At 41.0% G+C, this 26754-nt stretch overlaps 1 protein-coding gene across 2 annotated transcripts; it reads left to right on the top strand.

Moving 5' to 3' along the window:
* The first annotated feature begins 855 nt into the window (after window positions 1-855).
* SENP2 (SUMO specific peptidase 2) lies at window positions 856-25666 on the top strand. Of its 2 annotated transcripts, XM_077349197.1 has the most exons (17): window positions 858-1472; window positions 7440-7495; window positions 8705-8814; window positions 10705-10780; window positions 11725-11806; window positions 13259-13415; window positions 16294-16397; window positions 17304-17380; window positions 18435-18480; window positions 19939-19996; window positions 21434-21601; window positions 21888-22019; window positions 22176-22379; window positions 22485-22564; window positions 23308-23392; window positions 24483-24578; window positions 24865-25666. In XM_077349197.1, exons 1-17 carry the CDS (start codon window positions 1216-1218, stop codon window positions 24925-24927), a joined length of 1851 nt encoding a protein of 616 aa, XP_077205312.1. In that variant the 5' UTR covers window positions 858-1215; the 3' UTR covers window positions 24928-25666. The 2 variants fall into 2 exon arrangements, with proteins under 2 accessions (XP_077205313.1, XP_077205312.1); XM_077349198.1 differs by lacking the exon at window positions 21434-21601 and having other exon boundaries at window positions 856-1472.
* The last annotated feature ends 1088 nt before the right edge of the window (window positions 25667-26754 follow it).

The raw sequence follows: 26754 nt of genomic DNA, 5'->3' as shown, positions 1-26754 counted from the left end.
AGGACCAGCGGTCACGTGAGGCCCTGTCCCCCCCCCCTTCTCTCTCCCCCTCTTGCCTGAACTTCCAGTAAAAACCGAAGGCTGCTGGGTGTAGTACTTTGTACTGGGCGCGGTACTTTGGAAGCTATGAGGGGTGCCTCCTTTCCTGTGGTCTATGACTTTGCCTTATGCCAGTTTCAAACGGCCTTTGTATTCTTTTTTGGTAACGGGTTGCTAAACGATTTGTTTACAGTCATTCCAGACAGACTCGTTTTAGTAACGAATTGCTACTGCACAGAAAGAAAAAAGATCCTTTGCGGCCTGCTCTGAATTTGCAGGCCTGGATCTCGAACCAGTGTTTTAGGAGCAAGAAACAAGAAGCCATTATTTCACTACAAGATCTCAAAAGCTAAGCAGATCAGGCCCCAAAGGAAGGTTGCAACACAGAAACAATTACAAACCAACTTGAAAACCCCACATGCTCCCCATAAGTTGGCTGGGACTTCTAGGTAAAAACAAAAATCCAGATGGGTAATCATGAAGGTTGTAATAACAAAATAAGTAGCACCTTAAATACTAATAGAACAAGACTTCACTGACTCTTTAACCTTCGGGGAGGGCAGTATATAAATAAATAAATTATAACAAAAATTATTCCAGCATAAACTTTCAGTGCGTATACTTCATTAGATGCCTATTCGTCTGCTTAATGGATGCGAGATTTCCATTTGCAAGACCTGACCGGTTAATGCTGGGACGTTTTTAGAGATGATGTTTCTATGAGCTGTTATGAATTGGAAGCAACTTTGACAGCATTTAACGATACAATACAAATGTTTATTGTTGAAGCTAAAACATAAAATCACATCACACTGAGAGACAAGTAACCCCAGTACCACTTTGTACACAATACATGGTGAAAATCTTTAAAAAGATAAACTCTGGTATCTCTTCAGATCACATATATATTTCGTTTTTTACTAGAGATTTCCTTGACGAAGAACATTTGATTATTTCGTGAATTATTTTGAGACAGCGCTTAACATATACACAAATACTGAATCACAAGATATGTTGTAGTAAATTCTATTTCGATCTTAAAATGGTGGCTGTTCTGGATTAGAACGGGTTGCCTAACAACATCCAGAAATCGGTCGCCTTTTTTGCTGTAAACAAGCCTTCTCCCTATCTCTGCAGCTCCAAATGTCCGGTAGTCGCTTTACGAGGCAAAAGTAGATGTTTGCAGCGCGCATGCGTCGGAGAATCCCCCATCCGGAACCAAGGCGACGGCGAAAGCCTTTCGGAAACCAACTTTCATTAGTGGTCACGCGCCCGGCGCGGAAAAGTGAGGCATTTCCGGCCCAGCTGTTACGGCTGAGGCCTATGTTCAAATGGCTCCCCGCGGGGCTGCGCTCTTGGTTGTTTCCTTCGTCCTCTTGCCGTCGGGAAGCGGAGCCTTCGCTCCCTCAGCCGCGGAAAAGGCGATATCCCAGGTCAGGGGGCGGGAGGGCTCGAGCCGGGAGCTGGCCTGGTGGGAAGGGGCGGGGCGTCTCGTGCTTGGGGCCTCTCGCGTAGGCCTGCAGTCGACGTCTGCTGGAGCCCCTTCAGGCAGAGTTCTGCAGGCCCCCTTCCCTTGGAAGTCAGCGCACAGCAGCGGAATATTCATCTGAATCAGGCTCCCGACATGGGCTTTCTCCGTTTCAGTTCGCACGATAAGCTCTTGGTTTATTTTATGTAATTGAAAACACAAGTTATGCTGCTTTCCCGAAATCTCACTGCGGATAACAAAAAAGTTATTACCAAAAACAATTTTTAAAAAGAAGGTAGAATCAAAGAGAACAGTATCCCTGGAGTCGGAAATCACCTCAAAGAAATCCCTGTCTACTAAGACTAGTAGTTTGGTTGACAGTGCATTCTTTCCCCAAATTTAAGAAACCTTAAGCCCAGTTGTGTGGCTTTAAGGAGGACCTTAGCAACATGTCAGAGATTCTTCCAATAAAAGTCTGTTTTGCAGATCAAAATGTTTTGATCATGTTGCTGGAAATATTATTAATTTTCTTTGGAGTGGGGGGCTAAATGTAGTTATGGGAGCCTGTTAAACCAAGTTATTAGTTTTGCTTTAGGAAAACAGGTTGTTTGTATGTTAAAACTTACACATAGTTTCTTGAGAGTAAACCAGAGGGATTTTGTGGGCTGCATAGGTGTCATGGAAGTAATCATTTTTTATGTGCGGGGAAAGAGGCAAAGGGTTTTTAGTAAGAGCTAGTGTTTTGTGTTTTTTGGAAGTAAGCTAAATTGTAGGATGGCAATAGTTCATGTGCAGTCCAAAACTGAGAAAGATGGTACTTCTTTCCTTTGGGTGCCTCTATGCCTACAGCAAACATTTTGTTACACAGATTATGCTATTTATAGCTGCCCATTTCTGCCACATGTATCTATGGAAGGGCAGCATGTGTTGAAGCCTCCGGGTGTGGAAAATGTATGTGCCATCTGAATAAGAAAGGAGTACCACATGACTGTAGCAATACTCTGCAGATTTAAAAAAACAAAAACAAATATTAAATGTGTGGAATAATATAAGGAATGCTGTTTCTGGATTGTGCCAAGCATAAACTAATCAGTACATAGTAGCTATGAAGAGGCGTTATAATCACTACACAAAACCAAGTGTGTTTTTTATTTTAAGATTATGGTGCTTACAACATGTTGTTACAATAAAAGAGTTAAAACACTTGAATTATTTAAAACCAGTTTATATTAAAACCCCAGGAACTCCTTACCTTCTCTCCAGTGAGAGAAAGGGGGATTAAAGTGCTGTGATGTTACAGATACCATTATCGGGGGGGGGGGGCAGTTGTTGTTGGTGTTCTAGAGGAAATCAGCCAAAGGTGTGGTGGAACAGTTCTGTTTGGAAACCCTGTGAACCTGTTTTAAGTCCCATATAGTCCTGATTTCATGTGGGAGAGCGTTCCACCAGGCTGACATTAGGACAGAGAAAGCTCTTGGTCTGGCTGAGGCCAATTTAACTTCTCTGGGGCCAGAAATCTTGACAAGATTTAGTGTGCTTGAGTGTAGATTCCTTTGTGGGGCATAGGGGAGAAAGCAGTCTCTTGAGCTTGTGAATTGACAGCAATGGCATAGTGTGACAGTTTCACTAATGTATAAAGTAGGTGATTAGGAAAGTGTATATTCTTTTCCTCACCCCCAGCTGTGTTTTGGCATTTCCCCTTGAAGCTGCAAATAAAGGAACATTTTGTTAAAATTGGTCCCTAGAGGTAATTTTAAAAGATGCTTCATATTATGCAGATATTATGGAATCATCTCTGTATTGTTCAGTGTCACCTGGGTAAAAAGCAAAAATCTATACTATGATTGTACAGTATGCTTTAATGAATTCAGAGAGGAAATGGGAAGTACTTGGGTTGTCAAGAGACATGTCTCCTATATGATTCAGCCTTGCTGTCATGCCAGGAGACAGGGAGTGAAGAGAATATACATGATCATGCCTTGCAACACAGTATCTTAGTTTTAGAAGCCAAAATAATTGATGAGAACCTAATTTTTATATAACTAATGATGAAGTTATTTTATAACTTTTATAAAATAACATAAGTTATTTTGTAACTTTAATGGACACAGTTGGGGCAGTGTTCCAAAGGTTGAATCAGTGTGTCTCAACACATATGTACAAAGTGGCAAGAATAAAATGTGTGCATAGCATTATATGTTGGGCCTTAACCATTTGACTTATGCAACTTTCTAATATGTAAAGTTATCCCTCTTGCAGGTAAAAGTACTTGGCTTGGATGCTAAGAGCCATGAATAGAGTGGAATTGACAAGTCTATGTCTGTGCTTAGCGTAGTTCCCCTTACATCTTCTGAAAATTTATTTCTGAGGGTCCAGAAAACCCTTGAAACTGACATGGGAGCAGCAGATGCGGGGGGAATCAGCAGAAATCCCCTTCTCTCAGTGCACAAGCTGTAATGCAAGCATAGCCCCGGCAAGAATAGAAAGATGTAACATGGCAGTTTCTCCCTTATACTGCAGCTCCCCACATCATGTTCCAACTCATCGCCAAGGGCCTCCCAAGTCTCAGGATATCATTTTGGTTGGAATACAGAGCCATAGTTAAAAAGGGAAGTTTGCAGATATCTTTTCCATGAGTATTCTCAGGTTCCTAGCTATTGTATCCTACTTTAAGAGTTATGACAGTGCAAGCTATATTTGCATGAAACTGCACATGATTAGAAAATTCCTACAAATTCCAAGCTATGGGGGGGAAATCCCTCCCTTTTGTGTATGTGTGTGGAATTGAAATATATGCAATGCTTACTTTACTGTCAGTCTTAAAACCCAATTAGGTGTTTTAGCAACTTATAATGTATCAAAATTAATTAGCATATTATAGTAGTACTAGCTGAAAAGCCCATTGCATTCAGGAATGCAATGGGTGCTAGCAGGCAGTGGCAGGGAGAGCGGGCAAAGGGGGGGAAACGTACCGGAGGCTATGGGAGCATTGGTGGTGAGCAGGCCGGTTGCGGGCAGGCCGGTGGGAAGCAGGGCAAGTGGCGGTGGGCACACATAGGGCTGGTGGGCCGCGTCTTCGCGGGGAAAAGGGCGGCGGGTGGTCAATGGCGGCGGTAGCAATGCGGCGGTGGCCAGTGAGTGGCTGCGGAGCATCGCACTGGCGTCCAGGGCCATTGGGAGTGCCTGGTTCGGTGGCGGGCGGCCAGAGGGCAGTGCGGCTCCGATGGCGGGAAGGCCTCTGTAGAGGTGGTGGCTCCATGGCATAGGGCTGCGGGGTGCCTCTGCCAAGAAGCCATGCGAGGTGTGGGTGGCTCCATGGTGGGCGGGCAGAAGGTTGCATGCCGCCGCTGTCGAGCACGGTTCTTGGGACTGGGTGCCTCAGCGGAGGGCTGCGGGGCGCCCTGGAGCCTGGAAGGAGGCGAGTCGAGCAAGCTCAGTCCTCGGCGGCCAGGAGCTGTGTGGCAGCGATGCTATGCGAGCGGTCCCACATGCCTGTGGGAGGCGGGTGCTCTAGGGGCCGTCCCAATCCGGAGGCCCACTGCCTGTGCTGTCCTAGGGCTGGACAGACACGGACAGCAGACTCGAGACCCGGACAGAGCTGCCCAGATGGCCATTTCAACTTTATTTAAGAGCCAGTGGTTAAGATATTTCTAGATTTTAGAAGTATAACTGTCACATTGTTTACACATTCTAGATGTATCCAATACTAAAGTGTGCCAGTGCTGTAAACTCCTATTTTTCATGTATTCCAAACATATTCCAAATGTATAAATGGATCTCCCCATTACTGGTCCTCTAAATCAAATGCTTTTCTACTGGGGGGAAATGAGTAAAACTTCTTAAAAATGTAACATCACACCTTTAGCAATACAGAAATATATCCAAGAGAATGTTCCTTAATTTTCTTGCATAGGGATCAGGTTCCATCAGGTTTCTCTTAATATATTTGCTCATAGCTAATTCCAAGTTTTGCATTACAAGTTAACTGCTATAGAAATTTGATCTGTAGAAGTGTAGTCAGCCACTCTGGTCAAGGACAGGTTACAATTTATTCTGATAATTGTTTCAAGAAGAACATTACTGTGATGTGTACTTCTATTTTCTTTGAGTTGTTTTTCATTGAAAACCCAAGAAAAATGAACTGTATCATCAACATAATATAACAATTTATGAAGCTTAACTGAATGACCTCTTCAAAGTTGCCCTTATTTCATCAGTGTCATGGGGTACTCAAGGCAGCATGGCTATGCTATTCAAGGATAGGAGAGCTTTGGGGTATCGTTTGATAGTGTAGTCATGGGTAAATACTGCCAGCATGCAATAGCTAAGCTCTCTGCAATTAACAGATACAAATTTGACTTTTCTTTCAGCTTTGTTACATACCCCACTCAAGTGACCTCCAGACAAATTAGACAAAGGGGTATGAAAAGGACAGGGCCCAGTGCTGCGTACGTATAAGCAAGGTTTATTTATGTATTAAATTTGTGCCCTGCTTTCCTTTATAAAAGGGCCTCTTGTGGCACAGAGTGGTAAGGCAGCAGTCATGCTGTCTGAAGCTGTCTGCCCATGAGGCTGGGAGTTCAATCCCAGCAGCCAGCTCAAGGTTGACTCAGCCTTCCATCCTTCCGAGGTCGGTAAAATGAGTACCCAGCTTGCTGGGGGGTAAACGGTAATGACTGGGGAAGGCACTGGCAAACCACCCTGTATTGAGTCTGCCATGAAAACGCTAGAGGGCGTCACCCCAAGGGTGAGACATGACCCAGTGCTTGCACAGGGGATACCTTTACCTTTTAGCTTCCTTTATAAAAACTTATAATGAACCATCTGCAGAGAGTCCTAAAGTATTAAAATATTTAAAATACTAAAACATCCACTTCAGAGCTGTTCCAACAACATTTTTCAACAATATAGACTGGAGTACTCTATTGTGCACAGGTATAATATTATAGAAGTTAACTGTTGACTTTCTGGAGAGCTCTTGCTTAGCATTTAGATATACAGCTGTTCTGCCACTTTTGTTCATTTTTACTTTTCCCCATTTCTTATGCATCTGTTGTCCTCTGCAACCCTGTATACTGAAAACCAGAGTCTAATAACTGACATATTTCTATGTCAGTTATTAGACTCTGGTTTTGGCAGGGGTTTTATATTTGTGCAGCAGATACTACTAAATAAAAAACTTTTTCATACAACTATTGCATTCTTTCTTTAGTTAACTACATTTAATTAGGCTTAATTAGGCTTTAATTTAGGCTTTATCAAGCTCCCCCCCCCCACACACACACTCTGTAAAGTAAGACAGGTGTTTTGGGTTGATTTCAATGTAGTGTTTGATTGATGTTAGGGATATAACTTTTACTACCACTGCTTAAAGCAGGGGTAGTCAGCTTGTGGTCCTCCAGATGTCCATGGACTACAATTCCCATGAGCCCCTGCCAGCATTTGCTGGCAGGGGCTCATGGAAATTGTAGCTCATGGACATCTGGAGGACCACAGGTTGACTAATCCTGGCTTAAAGGATACATGAACTTACTACATTTTGCCAAAACAATGCCTATTACAATCTTATGTAAAATAGGCAATGCATAAAATAGAGACATTGATAGGAAATAATAAACAAGATAAAATATATTAAGAAAAACAGAGATAAAATTTCCTAGTGCCCCACCACCAGCACGATAATTGATGAATTGGTATGAGAATTTTACAGGAGAGGCAACATGTCAAAACTTATTGGTGTGAGGTGTTCTCATGGGAGAACTTTGTATATCCAGTGGTGTACCAATTATTTGATGGTCAGCAATAAAATGCTGTTTTCAATGGTCCTTGAGGACAAATAAATCAAATTTGGAAGGAACAGAGAGCATCTGCCTCGTTTTAATATTTTAAAAGACTTCTTTGTTAAAATTATTTAAATATTTTCTGTCCACAGTACTGAATTAAATATAGAAGACCCTGACCAGGAGCAAACAAAACGGCAGAAACTTGGTAATGCTTGTTCAACCATTTCTTATGAATTATTTTTATTTATTTATTTATTTATTTATTCATTCATTCATTCATTCATTCATTCATTCATTCATTCATTCATTCATTCATTCATATTTATATACCACCCTCCCCGAAGGCTCAGGGCAGTTTACAGAGAACTGAAACTATATATGGAACCATCTGTAAACCAATCCAGGAGCAGTATAAATAAAGCAGTAAGAGGGGTTGGGGTGGGCCCAGTCCGGGATGGGGAAGGGTGGCCATTGGTGCTTGGCCCTGGACTGACACGTGGAGGGGCCTATCGGGAAGTGCAAAGCGCCTCCCGATTTGTCCTTCCAATTGTCAGTCTGGGGTTAAGGAGCCAGTTGGGAGACGTGCATAGCGCGCCTCCCGATTGGTGGCTGGCCCCGGAGTCGGGAGGCGTGTAGCGCCTCCTGACTCACCCATACCCCGTAGGACGTGGAGGTAAGGAGGAGGCATCGACGGGAATGGGGGCCGGAGACTACAGGCTTCTGGGAGGGCAAAGGAGCACAGCATATTGTACCATGCTCCTTTCCCTTCCCCGAAGTCTGCAAAGCAGCAGGGAGGGGGGCTGGGGGCTAAAGGCTTTGGGGAGGGCAAAGGAGCACGGCCGCCGCATCGGAGATGCCGCACCTGTGCTCCTTTTCCTTCTCCCAAGCCTGCAAAGCAGCAGGGAGCGGGTCGGGGGCCAAAGGCTTCGGCTGAGGCAAGCCGGGAACACGGCCGGGAGGGAGCCGGGGGGAGAGACTGCTAGCGCCCGCTGTATTTAGCCTACAGTGGGCTTAACTTCTAGTACATATAATAACTATAATATTCATATTATTAACAGATATAACTGGGTAACAGTATAACATAAACAATAGTAATTCAAACAGGTCTAGGAGTCTTAGTGGGTTTCGGGGGGGGGGGCAGGGGCCCTGCAGATGTTGGTTGGTTGTGCTTGGCCTCAGCCAAATGCCTGTTGTTAAAGGCGTGAGCCTTGAATCTATCTTTGTGTAACTGATTATGCTTTGGCAGGGTGAGGTGAAATTTGAAATCCATGTGAACATTGTGGTCTGTTACAGAAATAACATTCTTGTATTACATGAAAATTAGGAAGTAGGAATTAGAATCACAAAGTTTCTAGAGGGATTGTCATCTTAGTATATTTAAGGAATTTCAATGTATTGTATTTAATTTCTGTAGGAATTTTCTGCACATTTACACAAAGATTCGTTAATCTAATTAAGCTACCATCCCAGCTGACAGCTAAGTATTTTCTGACTGGAGATCAGCATGCAGAAGCTACAGCTGAGGTTTGTAAGGATTTTGAAATAGTACTTTCAAACCAAATTAATTTAGTGGGTTATTTGTCATGTTTTATGTGGAATGACAGTGTAATGAATGGAAATCTCTTATTGTTTAGCTGTAAGAGAGGATAATTTTATGAACATGATCAGCTCAGTTATTTAAGCCTCAAGGATTTAATACCTGAATTAATGTCAAATATATCTCTGAGGGAAAACAATGGAGAATCCATCCACACTTAATGGCCCATTGTAGGGAAATTTCCCTTAGTCTGATGCCTCTACTGTATACTGCACAGGAGACGTTTGTCATTTTTGAACTTGGCTTCTAGCTCTGCATACAACCTTGGTAGTGCTGTGCAAAACTCACATAGTCCTGGGGAGAATAATTCACTGGTCATAAACTTGGAGGGGGACATTTGCTTAGCCCCTCACTTTCTGTTTAGTCAAAGATGAACCCCCTCATGGAACCTGTAAAATAAGGATTAGCAAGGAGGAGGCATTTGCTTGCTTTCAGTTATGAGTTTTGAAATGCTTGGCTAGCCTCATTGGAGAAACCTGAAGAAGTCCTTTGAGATTTAGAACTGTCTAGATTATTTAGTTCTTGTGTTATGAGTTTTCCTTGTATTTCTATGTGTGCTTAGAATAAACTTTTTAAAACTGGGAACCTATTCTTTACAGTCCTCCCCCCCCGCCCCTAGTCAGCTGCTCAGCTCACATAACATATTACAGATTGAATGGTGAAGCTAGTTCTTTGCTGCAAACCAGGGCCTTGCCTTGTTCTCCCTCTTGCAGCCAAAGAATGGGCGGTATAAAAATCCAAATAAAGAAGGCACTTCCTCTGGTACATGCACACTGTGCTAGCTGAGACTCAGGCTGTCATAAGACAATTAATCAGGGTCACAAAATGTTACTCCCAGAGATGGTGGCAGTGCCACTTATGAGAAGATCTTGAAGTATTATGTATTATGCATAAAACCTTTTGCCTCTAAACACAGATGTGCATGCACGCCGTCAACAGATTCCTGGTGCTTTATAGATAGTCTCATAGAATTTAGGTTTGTAGAGGTGACTTGGTAACAGGATGCTAGTTTTCACTTTAAATGTCCTTTTTTCCTGTGCCATTGTCCTCTCTCTCCAATGAAAAAGCAGAACTTGTATAAGCAAGTTCTTTATAAGTCTTTAAATCTCAGTTTAAAACTATGTAATTAATAGGACTTGTGAAATGTCCAGTTGTTCACTGTCAGGGGATGAGACAGATTACAAATTCTTGGGTATGATATCAGGTTGCCTTGAATTTTATTGTTAGCAGGTGTGTGCGGGAAGGACGGGACAGCAGCACATTGTTATGCATGCTTTGGTTAGCAGGGCTGTCAGTTATATCATCCCATGGAAATTAGGTGTTTTTATTGCAACAATGATGTCATTTCTATACGATGGAAAACATGATTGCAACTAAAAGACATTGATATTGGTCGATTTTAAATGCCTATTCATTTTATTTTTTAAAAAATAAATGGTGTGTCCATTTGGAGATCATTATGCTCAGGTATTTCATTGGAAAGACAAAAACTAAGTAAGCATTTCAAGAGACATGTACTGGGTTTAGCAATTTGTTTCACCGTTGAAAGTATGTTTTCTGTGGCACTAATGTACCAAATGAAGACTTTCTATCTGAACTTGACGTGTGATATATCACATTAAGTTATGTGAGAATAATACATGGTTTTGTGTAGGCAGCCCTGAATTTCATGCCATAGTCTTCAGAATCTTAAAATAGTAGAATAATAATCTGGGCATGTTTTGTGTTCTAAGCAGTAACACTGGGCGTGGGAACACTATGGGTGTTGTACATGTGAAGTGACTGGAATAATGCTTATGCAAAAACATTTCTTTAAGTTTATTCCAAATGCCTCTGATACTTTGGATGCTGAACTGATGGAACCTACCTCTGGGATGCAAATGGTTGAACTGGGTAAGTTGGATGCAAACTGTAATTCTATATGAGATCTGTTTTGTCTAGCCAACTGTGACATTTTATTTCGTATTATATATCTCACATTAATTGAGACAATAAAATAAAAATATTCAAAGCACTGGATTGTATAATCCTATTTTTGCTTCATAAATGGTTTTATCATAATTCTACTTCTTATGAAGTACTTGTGCTTATGTAATGTTTTATATTATGGGATGAGCTACAGAAGTGTTAGATTTAGGCTGTGCCTGTATGCAGACATCACAGGTCTCTGTTTATCTGTGATGAGAAAGAGCCAGTGAGTCCTCTGTGTCTCGTACCCTGCCTTCCCTCACGTGCCATTGATACATTGATCCGAATTAGGAATTATTCAGAGCAAAGTTTGTTGTGATATATGAATCATGTGAAATGACAAATCCCATGGCTTGTTTATTTACTTATTTTAAATTTTCATATATCTATCTTCCTCTCAGGCATTCTAGGACCCAACATGGTAAAACCATAGTAACCTTTTAATTAAATTAACATTAAAACAAAATTGTGTTCCATTCAGCCTGTCAGACCCAAGCTACCCTCAAAACTCTCCAGAGCTAGCTCTCTTTTGATTCCTCACTAGAAAGCCAGGAGGTAGGAACCTCTTACCTCTTCTGGGAGGTTCATCCTTGCAGAAAAGTTGTCAGATTCTGGAACGTTTCTTACAAACCAATTATTGACCAGGAGAATTCCAGCCCTTGTTTGCCTGCATGTGTGCTCCAGAGGAATGCTTTATCCTTCTCCTTCTTATGGCCAAGGCAGATTTGCGGTGGATTCAGCATCTTCCCGCTTAAAACAGTAGATTGGTGCTTCTAACAATCTTAGAAAGGAAGGAAATATGATAATCCTCTGGGCGTAGCCCAACAAAATAATTGTTAGTGATGCATCCTGTTGCCTTTTTCCATCAGATAAAAAAACTGCCTGTGGTACCAGTGGGCATCCAAATGAAGAGATGGCTCCTAATGGTAGCAGTGTTATGCCCTCTCTCAGGTAAAAAATTTCCATTTAACATTTTTTGTTCATCACTTTAAAATTCAAATTCACTGGTGGATTAAAACTTTTCAGGCATGTATTACCGGTACACCTCTTGAAGAAGTTCTCAATTTGTTCTTATATGAGCTGCTGATTATTGACGGTACTTAGGGTTGTGGTGCCATAAATAGATGTTCCACAATTCACTTCACAGTTCATTTGGGGATGGGCTGTGGCTCAGTGGTAGAGCATATGTTCAGCATGCCTATGGTTCCAGGTTCAATCCCAATAATCTCTAGTTTAAAAAGATCTGGTAACAGGTGTGATGTGAAAGAACTCTGCCTCAGATCCTGGAGAGCCATTGACAAACTGAGTAGACGATACTGGCCTTGTTGGACCAGTGGTTGGATTCTGTATAGGACAACTTTACATACGCATTGCAACTTAAAATTGTGTTGAATCAAGCATGTAAATATCAACCATGTAAATAAATTGGCAGGAATAATACTGCACTGCACCATTTCTGCAAGGTTGTTCTCATTTCATGTTAAAAAGTTGTTGACTATTCAGCATTACTCAGGAGGCAAGTAAAGATCCCATCCAATATGCAACTTCTCTGGTTTGGCACTGCATTTAGTGCTTTTTAAAAATGTATAGATGAGAATGGCTGAGGACTAAGGAGCAAATTCATTGAGAGGAGTCTGGGAAGGTCGGAGCATTATACAAGCTGAATTAGGTTAGTTTCAGGAGCTGATAGGAATAAATATAATATGCATTATTACAAAAAACAGTTTTATTAGCCACTGATTTTGTTTTCTGGTACATCTAAAATAGCAGTGCAGCCGTGACTTGCAGGGTGCTCTTCGTGGACAGGAAGCCTAAATACATTGAAAAGAACTTATCTGCTATGCCTTACACAATTTGAGATTAATTTCACATAAGCAGGATGATTGAAATTCAGAGAATTCAGAAAAAGTAGATTGCAGGATGTCTGAAGGAGGTTCATAGAAGCACCTAGTTAGTGATTCTTAATGGGATCCCCATCTCCTTAGAAAAAGTGTCACTTGGGAAATAAGAATTACATTTAACATTAATGCACTGGCTGTTGTCCATCCAACACAAGATATTTATTGAATGTTTGCTTGAGATCTGTATGTCACATGCATTTACCATAAATGGAAATAATTTGCCTTGTTTGGAGTGCTGTTTTATAACTAAATTTTTATTGTGGTTTTGGGGGTCATTCAGTGATAAGTGTGTGCTTGCTGGCTCTTGATTTTTAATCCATTAAGATCTACTGATACAATATGCTGTCTGCTGCCTATTTTTACTGTTTCCCTCGGCATTTAGACTGATGTAAAGAGATCTGTGACATAATCTGAATCCTCAGACTTGTGTATTTCCCATAATGAAAATATGCAAGTTTTAGTTGTATGTTTAATTTTGTAATTTTTCTTTGTTTCTTTTCAGGAAGGACTGTGGTACCAGAAAGAACAGCAGAACAAATAATAATTCTTTTTCAGACGACTTGTTACCCTGGGGAATTGCAGTTCACAGACATTTGTCAGATGTTTCTCCTATGAGTACAGGAAGGCTTTTTAAAAAGCCTCACTACACAGTGGAAGAGGTAAGTCCAATTACACATAATGGTTGTATTCTGAAATACTTTTCATCAATGTCTACTATTTTATTTATTTACCTGTGATATGTTGTTTGCTATTAAACTCAAGGCAGCTTGCATAGATTCTCTAGTGGTCTCCCATCCAGACACTGAACGTAATTGGCAATATTCCTAGGTTGGGTGTCTTAAAATTATTCCCTGGGGACCAAAAGAAACTCTTTCTACAGATCTTTTAAAATGTGGTGCCTGAATCAGTGCTGCTGGCTGGAGGTAATTGACTTCTGACAAAACTAGTGCCATGGTTCCTTAGAGAATTCTCAGTTTATTCAACTTTAATACATGTTATGCTTCCTGTGTCATGATGCTATTCATGATAGGGTAGAAGTCTTGTAATGTAAACTGTCAGAGCCAGTAGGACATTGGGAGATGAGCCACTCTGGGGGATTTCCTTCTTTGCACCACAGCTCCTCTCTTATAACATTCCTGAGGGGGGCCCTAATTCTCAGTAGCTGTTTTTCAAGGGGCATAGAGGGCTGTCCTTGAAAGAAGGAATCCACAAAGATCCATTCCACAAACCACAGCTACACATGCATTTATTTAGATCTCAGGCACACACTTAATTAACAGAGTTTATTAATTGAAAATGCAGTTTCCTAGGACAGTGGTCCCCAACCTTTCTGAGGCTGGGGACTGGCAGGGCATTGGGCCGTGCCCGCGCGGGCCATGCCCGCGCATCGGGTCGCGCCCACGGGCCGCTCCCGCACATGTTGGTTCACATAAAACGTAGAAACGATTCATAGAACTTAGTTTTCATAATGATTTAGGCTATGAGGACTTTTGAGCTTAATTATCAGAATGTTACAGTGTTTCCTTCTCTTCCTGGTGAATTTACTGTCAAACTGAAATACTTCTAGTGGCCTGCCAGTGGTAATGGAGACCACCTTATTTGTGAAAGGAACGAATGAGATAGAGCTGGATTGGTGAACTGCTCATGGTAATCTAGCAACTAGAGATTTGGCCAGCAGAGAAAATCCCAACATAAAATCCCAACATTTCCCAACATAAAAATAAGAGCTTGTTTTCAAAAGTTTCTATCCCACCTTTCCAGTGTTTAGTCTTCAAGACAGCATACATTATCAGAAAAAGGCAAACCCAGTTCCTTTAAAGAACTTGTTGTATGTGAAAGTAATGGTAATGACTGGGGAAGGCACTGGCAAGACCACCCTGTATTGAATCTGCCATGAAAACGGTAGAGGGCGCCACCCCAAGGGTCAGACATGACCCGGTGCTTGCACAGGGGATACCTTTATCTTTATGTGAAAGTAGAAAATACAATTTATTATTCTGAGATTCCTTCAAGGAGTTTAGGGCAACCTGAATTTTTTTTTCATCTAGTAGTGACTAGCTCATTGTCTCCCATTAGTTCTTGGCCAAGCAGGAATGTGTTTGTTTGCTTATTTATTGGATTTATATCCCGCCATTCCCGTGAGGCTTGTGGCGGGTCACAATCGGTAAAAAACTCCTTAAAACCCCTAATACAATAAAACCCATCTAAAAACCCAACACCACAACCAACCCAACCAATCCAAGTAGATATCTCAAGGAGGAATAAACAAATCATTGTCCTAGAGTGGGGTCCGGTCTACCATCAAGGCGCTGGCCTCAACCATAAGCCTGGCGGAAGAGCTCCGTTTTGCAGGACCTGCGGAAAGCTGGTAAATCCCACAGGGCCTGCAGCTCTTTCAGGAGCTCATTCCACCAGGTGGGGCCAGGTCCTGGTTCAGGCCAGGTACGCTTCCCGGGGACTGGGTACAACCATCAAGTTTGTACCCGCAGAGTGCAAGGCCCTGCGGGGGGCATTGGGCGCCAGGTGGTCCCTCAAGTATGTGGGTCCCAGTCCGCGGAGGGCCTTGAAGGTATTTTATTAATATTATTAATTCATACCCCAATTTTCTCCCAGAACTTGACCTTGTGATTGCTTTGAATTCTGACTCTGTGGTTCTTTCAGCAACATTGCTATTAAGTAGTATTTTTCAATCTTTTCAAATCTTTTCAGTCAGGGATAACCTAATTCAGTCTTTTTCCCTTTAGGGAATCTGACGTGTTAGATGTATAAAACAAGTGATATTTTAGTGCTGATTAGTTATGTCTTAAAGCATTATGTGATCGATTAATGTTCCTGTTTTAGAAAATAAGCGCCTTGCTAGATCCAGTCAAAGTCCATCTAATCCAGAATGATTTACAAGAATTACAGCTACCACCAGGTAGTCCATTAGGAAATGGCCAGTGTCCCAGCCAGTGTGCCATGATCTACTTCATCCTGAGATGGGTTTTGAATCCTGGATTTGAATTAACACTTTTTCAGGCTTAGAGAGGCAACACTAAATATTTCTAAATAAATGTACCTCAGTTTCCTGTCAGCAGGCTAGGAGCAATGGTGTTGCTTTATTTCAAATGTTGCTTATAGGCCCATTATGCACGGAGTGGAAAGTCTGCATTCGGGGTGGAATGGCAGCGGCTAAAATCACCAATTATGTACGCTGCAGGCGGCAACCGGGTGCAGAGTCAACGTATGCCGCCGAAAAAGCCACATTAGCGAGATGCGGAAGAAAGTGGAGCTTCCTGGGACCAGGGCGAAACCAGAAGCGACTCCGGAGTATCTGCGTGCATAATCGGATACTCTGGGTTTTGCCGCCGTTGTGTTCCGTCCCGTGCATAATCGGTTTGCTTCGCTTCTTCCTCCTCCTCGTTCTCCATGCCACTGTTTCAGCGGCCGTGCATAATAGGCCACTAGGATGGCATCAGGAGTTTAGTCCAGGAGTGCATCGAATATACATGCCTTTGCTTTTATTCTAACTTCATTGAATTAATCTTCCCTCCGCAGGGAGTTCAAAGAGGTGAGAAAGAAAAATACAAACAGCTACTTGAACAAGAAAAAGAAAAGAGCCCTAAAAATTATGCAAGCCCCACTGTAGGAAAGCACTCAAAGTAAGTCACTGCAATGGTATGTAAAGCATAGCAATTAAAAACAGCAGTTGAAATGGATAAAGATTCTTTTTAATGAGAAAGAGCTCTTGTATTTCCTTTTGATATGTAACTTGGAACCAAGTTGGCTAAAATAAGCTTGGTGTAGTGGTTAGGAGTGCCGACTTCTAATCTGGCAAATCGGGTTTGATTCCGCGCTTCCCCCATATGCAACCAGCTGGGTGACCTTGGGCTCACCACAGCACTGATAGAGCTGTTCTGACCGAGCAGTAATATCAGGACTCTTTAAGCCTCACCTACCTCACAGGGTGTCTGTTGTGGGGAGAGGAAAGGGAAGGTGATTGTAAGCTGCTTTGAGACTCCTTCAAGTAGAGAAAAGTGGCATATAAGAACCAACTCTTCTCCTCCTTCTTGGTGGTATTGTGATTTTCAGAAACCCAATCTTAATTCATGCAATAACAATGTCCTCAATATTAAGGAGCTAATGCATGTATCATTGCAAAATCAATATATTAGAGGTTGTGCTGATTGCTTGAGCATCCACAAGTAGGAATTGGGTGTTTGGAATCCGCAGCCATTAGCTGTAGTAAGCAAGTGCAGAAAAGGAACAGTCAAGACCTCCATGTAGCATGCTAGCTTTAAATAACCAGCAACTTCCCCAGTCTCTTTGCAGTTGGGGTTGTGGTATTGCTTTAAACTATTGTATACCTGTATGACTCTCCCTCCCCCCCCCCTTCCAAACTCTTCTTGGTTTTATGGAACTATGTTGATGGATTGCTATCTTTAGTATCAAAGATGGTAGCGCATTATGTTCAGTAAAAATGTCACTGTAGCTAAAACTTGGGGATTTTCTTATCTGGTGGAAAATTAACTGTTCCATCTTTATTATTTTGAATGTGCTGAATCAAGTGTCCAAGGACATGCAAGCGGATTGTTAATGACTTGTCGCTGTGTGGATGTCCCTCCAACTGTCACAGCAAGAAATGGCAAGTATTAGCTGTCATTTAAGCCAGTGTTCATAGCAGTGAGATGTGAAGACTTCTGAAGTCACAGTGCTTTAGACGTTATGGGAAAGACAAGGTACAAATGGAAGTTGATTTTTCTCCCTAGTGAGTCTATAGATAGAAGGTCAGTACATGCTTAAGGGCTGTTGCTAGACTTGATTCTAGGGAGCATCCAGGTGGTGTTATCTCTCCCCTTTGTTATTCTTACTTGTGGAGGAATGGGAACTTCAAGTTTTCAGTAAATATTAAACAACTCAAAAAGAATCCAAGTGATACATGTAGTTGACATAGAAGCTGTCCAGAATTGATAGCAGCAAAAATACCAATTGTCAGTAGCTGATAAAATAAGATCCCTCACCTATATTAGGGATTAACCAAGGTATCTTTTCTTCCATCCAAAGGGGTTAAGTAGTTGTGTGTGTGTGTTTGTGTTTGCCAATTTTCTTCCCTTCATTGGGCCTAGCTCTTTCTTTTCTTAGGACAGCACTTAAGAGTGTATGGGAGGTGGGGAGGGACAAAAAGTTACTTTGAGTATAACCCATAGAACCTGGGATATAAACCAAGGTAGTAAAATTCACCACTATTCATCTTGCAGAAGGAAGGCAAAGAATTCATTAGAAAGAGGATTTTCTAAATATTTCAGAAAACACATATTGATAATATGAGTTTAATTTGTACTTTCCTTTTTAAATCTGTAATTTGAAATTCTCTATAAAATAACTGAATTACATGCTGGTTATTTAAGCTTACTTCCTTTCATAGAGGATAAATATAACTGTCAATTTTGCAATCATAATCTGGTATTTAAAGAACACTAGTAAGTAAGAAATCATTTATGGACGGATTGGGTATAATAAAGCCTTCATCTCGTGTTGTAGTTTGCTATGTAAATGTTGTGATGATCCTATTGAAGGTTGCCCTGAACTTTATGGATGGACAGAATAAAATTTTGTAATATAATATTCTTATTTTTAACTGAATTGCTGTCATGGAATGTCAGCGGTTTTATTGTGTTCCTTACACATCTTTTTCAAAGGTTTCAGAAGCTTTGATTCTGTGGGCTCCAGAAGAGATGTAAGCAGGTAGGGGTGAAATCTTGGTGTCTGTGACATAATGATGGGTTTTTTAGTAGGATGGTTGTATTAAAACACTGGATTTTCTGTGTGTACGTATGTTAGCGGAAGAGCTGTTTCTCCTGTTTACTGTTATGCTTACTGTATCAATCAATAATAATAACAAGGACTTGAGGAAGTTCTTTAAAGCAGGAGCAGTTGGAACTAGTAATGTGGTACCCAGATGGATTTATGAATAGTCATCTGCAGTTCCCCCTTTGCCATATATAGATCCTGTAAGCTGTGAAGAGAAAAAGAGCTGGTTTAGTGGGTGAAAGAAGCAAGATTAGAAGAAGGGTACTGGAGCTATTTGGCAGGCAAGTTCTGTTGGAAGAAAGTAGTTGAAAATACCCCAGTCTCCGACTTATTAGGGCTTTAAAAGAAAAACCCTGCAATGTAAATTTTGCCCAGAGATGAACTGTCAGCCAGTGAAGTTCCTTTAGTGCAGTCTTTACCAGTCAACTGTCTGCAATTTATTGGAGGATTTGCTCTGCATGTGCCATACTCAGAAATGAGAGAGGCTGTTAGTGGTGCCTTCCTTAAGAAATGCCTTAACTGTTTCCGTTTGCTCAGCATCTGTGCTGTTTTTAAGTTTTGCACATCATTTTAAAGACATGTTTTGTTTTATTTCTGATGCTGTCGCTTTTAGACTGCTGCTGTTCTTATGGGGTTAGATTCATTGTTTTAGAGAACCAAGCAAATTCCCAGAGCCCCTTTCTTGCCAGTGAGCTTGCTCTGCTCCTGCAGTGGGGAGTGGGGGAGTCTAATCCTGACTGATTCTGCGTCTCATTGTAGTGTCTTAGTTGCTAGCATGTTAATTCTGTCACTCCTTCCTTATAATTTTGAAAAAATGTAATGAGATGGGATATAAATATTTTGAATACAGCTACCACTGTTTTGTTTGTAACTGCAAATTAAATCACATCCATGCAGCTGCCTTATACTGAAACAACTCATTGGACTATCAACTATGGCTTACTCATCTTGGCAGTGGTTCTCCTAAGTCCTCATCTGGCCCTAGAGCTGCAGCCTCTCCCCTAGATCAAAAAGTTGGTGGCACCTGTATTTCTGATGTATTTAGGGAAGTTATGCTAGGTATATTCTGATTATCCAGCCCCTGCATTAGTGTCCTTTTGGATCTGTTACTGGACGTCTGCATCCCTACCATGTCAGTGGGATCCCAGGTATTTACTGAGAAATTTTTTTTAGTCCTGAAAAATCTTTAGCACTGTCAGTGTAATTCTTTGCTGTGTGGCTTTGTCATGCCTTGGGGTTAGTGTGTGGGGAGAGGCTCTGGCTATTTTCTGGTAAGCAGCACGGCAGGTGAGAAAGAATAAAATACTAGTGAGCTTTTTTCCCTGTTGGGCAAAAAATATTTTCCATGTTTGCTTTCTCACCATGAATTGTTTCGACATTTGTTTTTTTCAGCCCAGTGATAGTCAAAAGATCTTCAGAGCTTGGAAAGCTCATAGCACAGAGAAAAGAGGTAAGCCCTGGAGAAACACATGTCCTATTATTAACGTTTTGTATTTTGCTGTATAATTGTTTTTAAATTCATTTATACCCCACTTTTTCTCCCCTGGGGAATCATTCTCCATTTTATCCTTACAACAACCGTAAGAGGTAGTAGTAAAATTGAGCTTTTGTGAGTTATTGCAGATACCTGAAGAAGTGAGCAGTGATTCACAAAAGCTCCTTCCCTCCCACAAATGTTGTTAGTTTTTAAGGTGCTACTGGACTATTGTTCTTTTCTACTGCTACAGACAAATTAATATGGCTACCCATCTTAATCTCTCTTATTCTATCTCCTGTGAGGTAAATTAGGCTGAACATGTGTGACTAGCCTCAGATCACCCAGTAGGACCTCAACCAGTTCCATTGGACCTACAAGATGGAGCTATTACACCAGGCTTATTACACCTGCCTGGGGAAAATATTAGCTGGGAGCAGTCAATTTAATCTATTTTGTATGGTGTTTTTATGAATGCTATTGCCCACCCTGGGGAATTTGGAAGGGTAAGCTAAAAATTAAATTTTATTACATTATATTATTAACTTTCCATGGCAGAGTAGAAATTTGAACCTGGGTTTCCCAGACCCTAGTTCAACACCCTAACCAATAGCATTTGCAGATTATAAACGTGCTGTTTTTCAACTAAAATTGGCTACTCAAAAACTTTAGAAAGTCCATCACAAAGGTACAGTATAAAATGTCAGAGATATGTTAGGGTATGGGAAATAGAGGGAGGTGGTTGCACCTTCCAAATCTTGTCTCTAGTTCTTCTGCTTTATACATTTGTGTGGCTCTTGTTGCACTGGTCTGGCCTGTACAATGTTCTCCCCTGTCATCAACTTGTCCATCATGAACCCAGTCTTCCAGCCTGCCTTCTTGCTGCTTTCCCCTTGGTTGTTTATTCCCCTCCTCAGTTATCTGCTTGGCAGGTTTGTGAAGCATGTGTTGTAGGAAGAGTAGATATGCAGATGAAGCAAACCAGACTAGCTCTTGTTTCCTATTCATGTCTGTTCCTTGTGCTGTTGCCACCATGTTTTTCCACAGCATCAACTGAGTATGCCACCAACAGCCTTTTTTACATTATGTCTGCACATTCTCAGACCCTGCTTCTTGGCTGTATTTACCTCCATCATCAGCTTTTAAAAGCATTTCATATTTTTCTATGAATCTCCCCCTCTCTCCCCTGGCCAGGATTGCAGAAACCTGTTCCCTAGCTCTACCGGTACTATCGTGTGGTGGTGTTTGTACTTCTTTGATGAATACGGGGGGCAGTCATAGCTGTCAGATAAGCGGATGGTATTGAAATTCTAAATATAGATTAGTTTAAATGCTGCTTTCATGTGAAAAAGCCAGTCACAGGAACATCTCCAAGGTTCAAGATTCATTTTATGATATTTTTTCGGCTTTTAGCAACATGGAAGGCATCACTCAGCGAATGACCTATCAGATGAAGTGTTGCTTAGGTTAAACCTGAGTCATGAAGGTTCTTCATGTAGAAGGAGTTCTCCAGTTGACCTAGAAGAACAGAAGAATCTGAACTGGGAAAAAAACACACTGTGCCTTCCTACTCTGACAGAGGTACCAGTTTTCTGGTAGAGTTGCTTGGGGTCACATACTGATATCTGATGTTTGGAATGGTCATTTTCTGTTATTTGTACTGCAATACTTCTACTTCATCACAGCCTGAACAGAAAGCTGATTTTAAACATGAACTGCGACATTCAGCAGGTTGTGAGCTTTCAAATGGTTTAAAGGTTAGAGCAAGGTAGACAATGCATTTTCCTTCTTTCCTCCTTCCTTAGTTCTTCCCTTCTCTTTCTCTCTTTTGGTTCATGGAGCTCATTGCATAAATTTGCTCTTTCAGGATATGGAGAGAGAGATAGAAGATGTGCTGAGCCATGGCCCAGAGGACGAAGTTTTGACTACTGCCTTCAAGTTGAGGATCACACGTGGAGATATTCAGACCCTAAGAAATCAGCACTGGCTTAATGATGTGGTAATGATGGCATGAAGGTTCCTTAGAGACTAGGTGTAAATTCTAGAATTCCACAGTCTAGCCCATCCCAACTGTGACATCTCTCTCTCTGAAAGAAAATAGACATAGAATCTCTGATCTTTTTCTCCCCTTTTTGATTTCCCTTTGTGTTTATAGATAATTAACTTCTACATGAATCTTCTGGTAGACCAGAATAAAAGGCCAGGACTTCCAGAACTTTATGCTTTCAGTACCTTTTTCTATCCCAAGCTAAATTCTGAGGGCTATAATGCAGTCAGAAAATGGACCAAAGAAGTAAACTTGTTCCAGCATGATATTATCTTGGTACCTATTCATATTCGGCTACATTGGGGATTATTGGTGAGTCCATTTCAGCTTCCTTTAGCAGTTTCTTTTAGAGGAGGGGAAGGGTGTAAGGTGGCATAGACTGTGACTGTTTCATTAACAGCCTTCTTTCAATAACAGGTTGTAGACATGAGGAGGAAGACAATCAAATATTTTGACTCAATGGGACACAATGGCTATCGAATCTGTAAGAGACTGCTGTAAGTAGTGCTTGCTAACAGTAAATTATAGAAGTGTATTTCCACCTTCCATCTCCTATAGCTGGTTTATTCTGATTTCTATATAAAACCTCTAATTAAAGTTGTGGAGTTGTTGCCTTAAGTACTGACAAATGGCCAGAGATCAGGAACTGTTTGACATAGACTTGCCTAGTGAAACTGCTGATAATCAATTGAATATGTAGCTTTATTACTGTATATCTGATTCTATACAAAGCTACTGTGAAAGTGATTATCTTATAGAACTTTTGACTCTTACATTCAGGTGTTTTGTAAATCCCTCAGATGAGAATCTCTGTCAGTGGGATTGGAACAAATGCAGTTGTAGCATAGTACCATTGTCTCAAAAAGTGTGCATGCACACAAAAGCTCACACCTTGAATAAAACTTTGTTGGTCTTAAAAATGCCTTTGGATTCACATTTTGTTCTGAATGAGTAGTGAATGTAGTTTCAATTGATAAATTTGTATCCAGAGATGGTAATGTATTAATCTAATGAAGGCTGTATGCTGATTTTTGGCAATGTCTTTGTATGAAATGTCATCATTGTAGGATGTGTGATTTTGAACACTCCTTCCTGTTTATTGTAATTTTAGATGGTATTTCCCCCCTTATGGTATCTTTCCCATTGAATGATATGTTTTGCATTGGAAAAGTCTGTTATAAAAAACTTGGCTAACTTTATGTAGTGATACACTCTAGATGCATCTTATTTTATTGAATAGACAATATCTGCAGGAAGAAAGCAAAGTCAAGAGAAACATGGACATAAAAGTTTCATCATGGACACTTTACAGTATGAAAGCACATGTAAGTGACCATCTTTTGAAGTGTATAGACTGTGTTTATCAGCACATGAAATACAAACTAAACTTCTGAAGCACTGAATGTTTGTTTTGCTGAAGGCTTTTGATAATATTCCTGAAATTAACCCAAAATGTTGTTGTTTGCAATTTTTTTCACCCGAGAAATATGTTCGTTTAAAACTAACTGTACCTTGAATAAAGCCAGTATAGTGGCAAAGGGGTCTTGTGGTTTAAGTGGTGTAGATTTCATAGAAAGACTTTTTGGGATGTCTCCTTGTGACGTTTTCACTATTTAGGAAAGATATTTTCCCAAAATGTTTGTGTGACTTCTCACTCCTGTCACTTTAAATTATTATCTCTGGGAAGAAGTGACTTTTGCCATTCTCCACTTAACTTATTAATAAAAGTTTTATTAAACTGTTCAACATAAAGGTTTAGACAAAAGTTCATAGATCTTTTACAGGCTGTTACGGTATGCTTGTGTCACTGAAAACCAACTATGAGCATTCAGCTTCAACTGTCAGTTCTGTCAGAGATCTGGGCTCTCCTTAAGTCCTCAAGTAGCCATTATTGCCTTTGAGTACTGAGGCAGCCATGTCTTCCTAACACACACAGCCTTGTTTGGCCCAGAGGATCTCCTATATCCTCTCTTCCACCAAACCTCCAGCTCAGATCCCTCTCCAATAGCAATTCTCACTCTCTTACTTCTTCAGCTCCCACTCACTAAGTCTCACTCTGACTAACTGCCCTTTTAGAATCCCTCCCCTTCGAACCGTTCAAGACCCCTCCCTCTTCTCCATCAGGAGTGCCCCCTCCCACCAGGGATTCCTGGGTTCTATAGAGTTCCCTTTGGGGCTCCTAGCTCTGTGGATCCTTCACATCCCTCTTCAACTTTGAAGTCTTAATATTTATGTAAAGCAAGCATGTTAATATAATGTGTATGCAAGGGTTGACCGATCCTTTCCTTGTGGCTTGGTTTCCAGTTATAGGCTTGGCAGTTAGAACGCTGTAAATTTAGTAAACCTGCAATTTTAAATAAAGCAGAAACTAATAGATGTCTTTGTATATTTATTTCCACCCCTCTTTCCATTTAGGAAATTCCTCAACAGTTGAATAGCAGTGACTGTGGAATATTTGTTTGTAAATATGCAGACTTTATCTCCAGGGATAAACCGATTACATTTACACAGGTGAGGATTATAGAACCATAGAATTGGAAGGGGCCAAAAAGACCATTAGTCCAACCCCCTGCTCAATGCAGGAATGTTAAATGTTTTAGGAAAACTTGTTCCTTTACTGCAGAATGTTTTAGGAATGCAGGCCTCTGCTGCATTACCTGCAGATTAAGTTATTGTAGTGAAATCTTCCACAGTGACTAGGAAGAAAATTGCAGGATGTTTGAACATTGACTCCTGCATAGACTGGTATTTGCCTTAATGAACACATTGAGTAATTAAAGATACTTTCTTCTTGCAGAATCACATGCCTTATTACCGCAGAAGAATGGTATGGGAGATACTACATCAACAGCTACTATGACACCAGAGGATATCACAGTTGAAAAGCAAGTTCTGCATCTGAGCTGAAACTCCCTTCAGAGGAAATAAAGCAATGGAATAATGGAATTTACAGGATAATGGTACTAGTTTAGTGAGAGACTGGCAAGTGGCTAAGAATAATGCTTTGATATTCACTACTGAGTGGCTTTTGAATTACCTGAGTTGCATACAGAAGAAGGTAATATATATATAGCCCTCTTCACAAGGACTATACACTAAAGACATGGGTTCCATTTAGGCTCCCTTGAATTGTACTTTGAAGAACTGGAGACCTGCCGTAGTCCTGTGTGCCATTTCTCCATTTCCATGCGGCTGAGATGTTCCGCTTGGCAAATTGTGATGAGTGTCTCCTACATTAATGCTAGCACTAAACCTTGCCTAGTTTGGGCACCATGGCAAGTTTTGATTACAAGCATCCAGAAACAGAGAATGAAAGTGATATGCAAGAGGGGGAAGAAGGGAATATACAAGCTGTTGTCATGTTTCCAGTCCTCCAGATGAAGTGATTTTCTGTCATTGGAAGGCAGATGACTTGTTCATTTGTTCTAAAACTTATATCGACGGCAATTTTGAACGACTGAAACCTTGATTTGTAACAAATCTGTAGAAGCTGTAAAATGAGGGCCAGTCTTTATTTAAAAATCTATATATTGTGAGAGTATTTATTTATATTCCTGTATTTAAATGGAAATGTCTTTCATAAACTGAAAATGGAAACACTTATCTGGTAAAGTGACTTCAGTGCATATGAATAATATTGTAGATGACTGGGCATAATTCATATTAAGTGCCTTGTTATATCGGGAGGGTAAGGGATAGTGATACCAGTAGCTTGATGCTTCAAGGTGATGATGATAATGTCATCCGTTCAGTCATGTCTGATCCTCAGCGATTCTATAGGAAAGTCTCCGCCATGCACCCATCTCTGACTGCTTCTTTTAGTTGGTTCGTGGTCATCCCTGTATCGGCTTTGATCGTGTCAAGCCAGTGGATCCTTTGGCTTCAAAGAATGTGTTACCTAATTCTCCTCATGATCCCATCTGTGGATACTTAAATCCAGACATTAGTACTGTGAACGGACAAGGCAGATCATTCTACAAGCCTGAGAAAAGCCCTAGTTTTGCAGAAAAATCTGAAATCTAAAAACATAATGTATGGGGGGGGGTCACAAACCTCATGATAAAGGAGCACTATAGCTTTAAGAAACGAATGTCCTCAATGGCTGATGGTAGGCAACCACAACAATATTGCCATTTGAAACCTTAGTTTGTGTCAGGACAAGGCAGGGTGACCTGTTACTGAACTGGGGACTAGCTCAGCCAGCAAACCATGGACAGAGTTTCCCAAGGGGAGGCTGCCAGGGGAGGGAAGGTGGGAAAGCTGAAGACTGGCACGGCTAAAGGTAGATTAGCTTGGTGAATGGGAAGGAGAGAAGGAAGCAGGGAAAGGGGTTTTCTAGGAAGCTAGAAAGGAGGAATCGTATGGGCCAAGGGAATTGGGGAAAATGAAGGGAGTCCAGCTTGTCCTTGTGTGTTCCCCACTTGTGTCTTTGTACGAAAAAAGGAAGAGTTGCATGAAAGAAAAAAACAATGCATTCTTTAGCATTGTAAGGTAGATATGAAGAGACCATGGTCTGATTACAGACCTGAGACTTAAACCTGGGAGGCGGTTGCCAGCCTACCAGTTCTGGAAAGAGAAATCTACTTCTGAGAAGTGGGTTTGACAGCTTGGATGGAACTTGTGATTGGGTGGTGTGGTATTCATGGACATTTCCAAAGAGTCTTCAAAGACAGGGCAGAATAAAAAT

This window comes from Paroedura picta, chromosome 8 (assembly GCF_049243985.1).
Source record: "Paroedura picta isolate Pp20150507F chromosome 8, Ppicta_v3.0, whole genome shotgun sequence".
Classification (NCBI taxonomy): Eukaryota; Metazoa; Chordata; class Lepidosauria; order Squamata; family Gekkonidae; genus Paroedura; species Paroedura picta.
The sequence above is the reverse complement of the archived record's forward strand: the minus strand, read 5'-3'. Positions and strand labels throughout refer to the sequence as shown.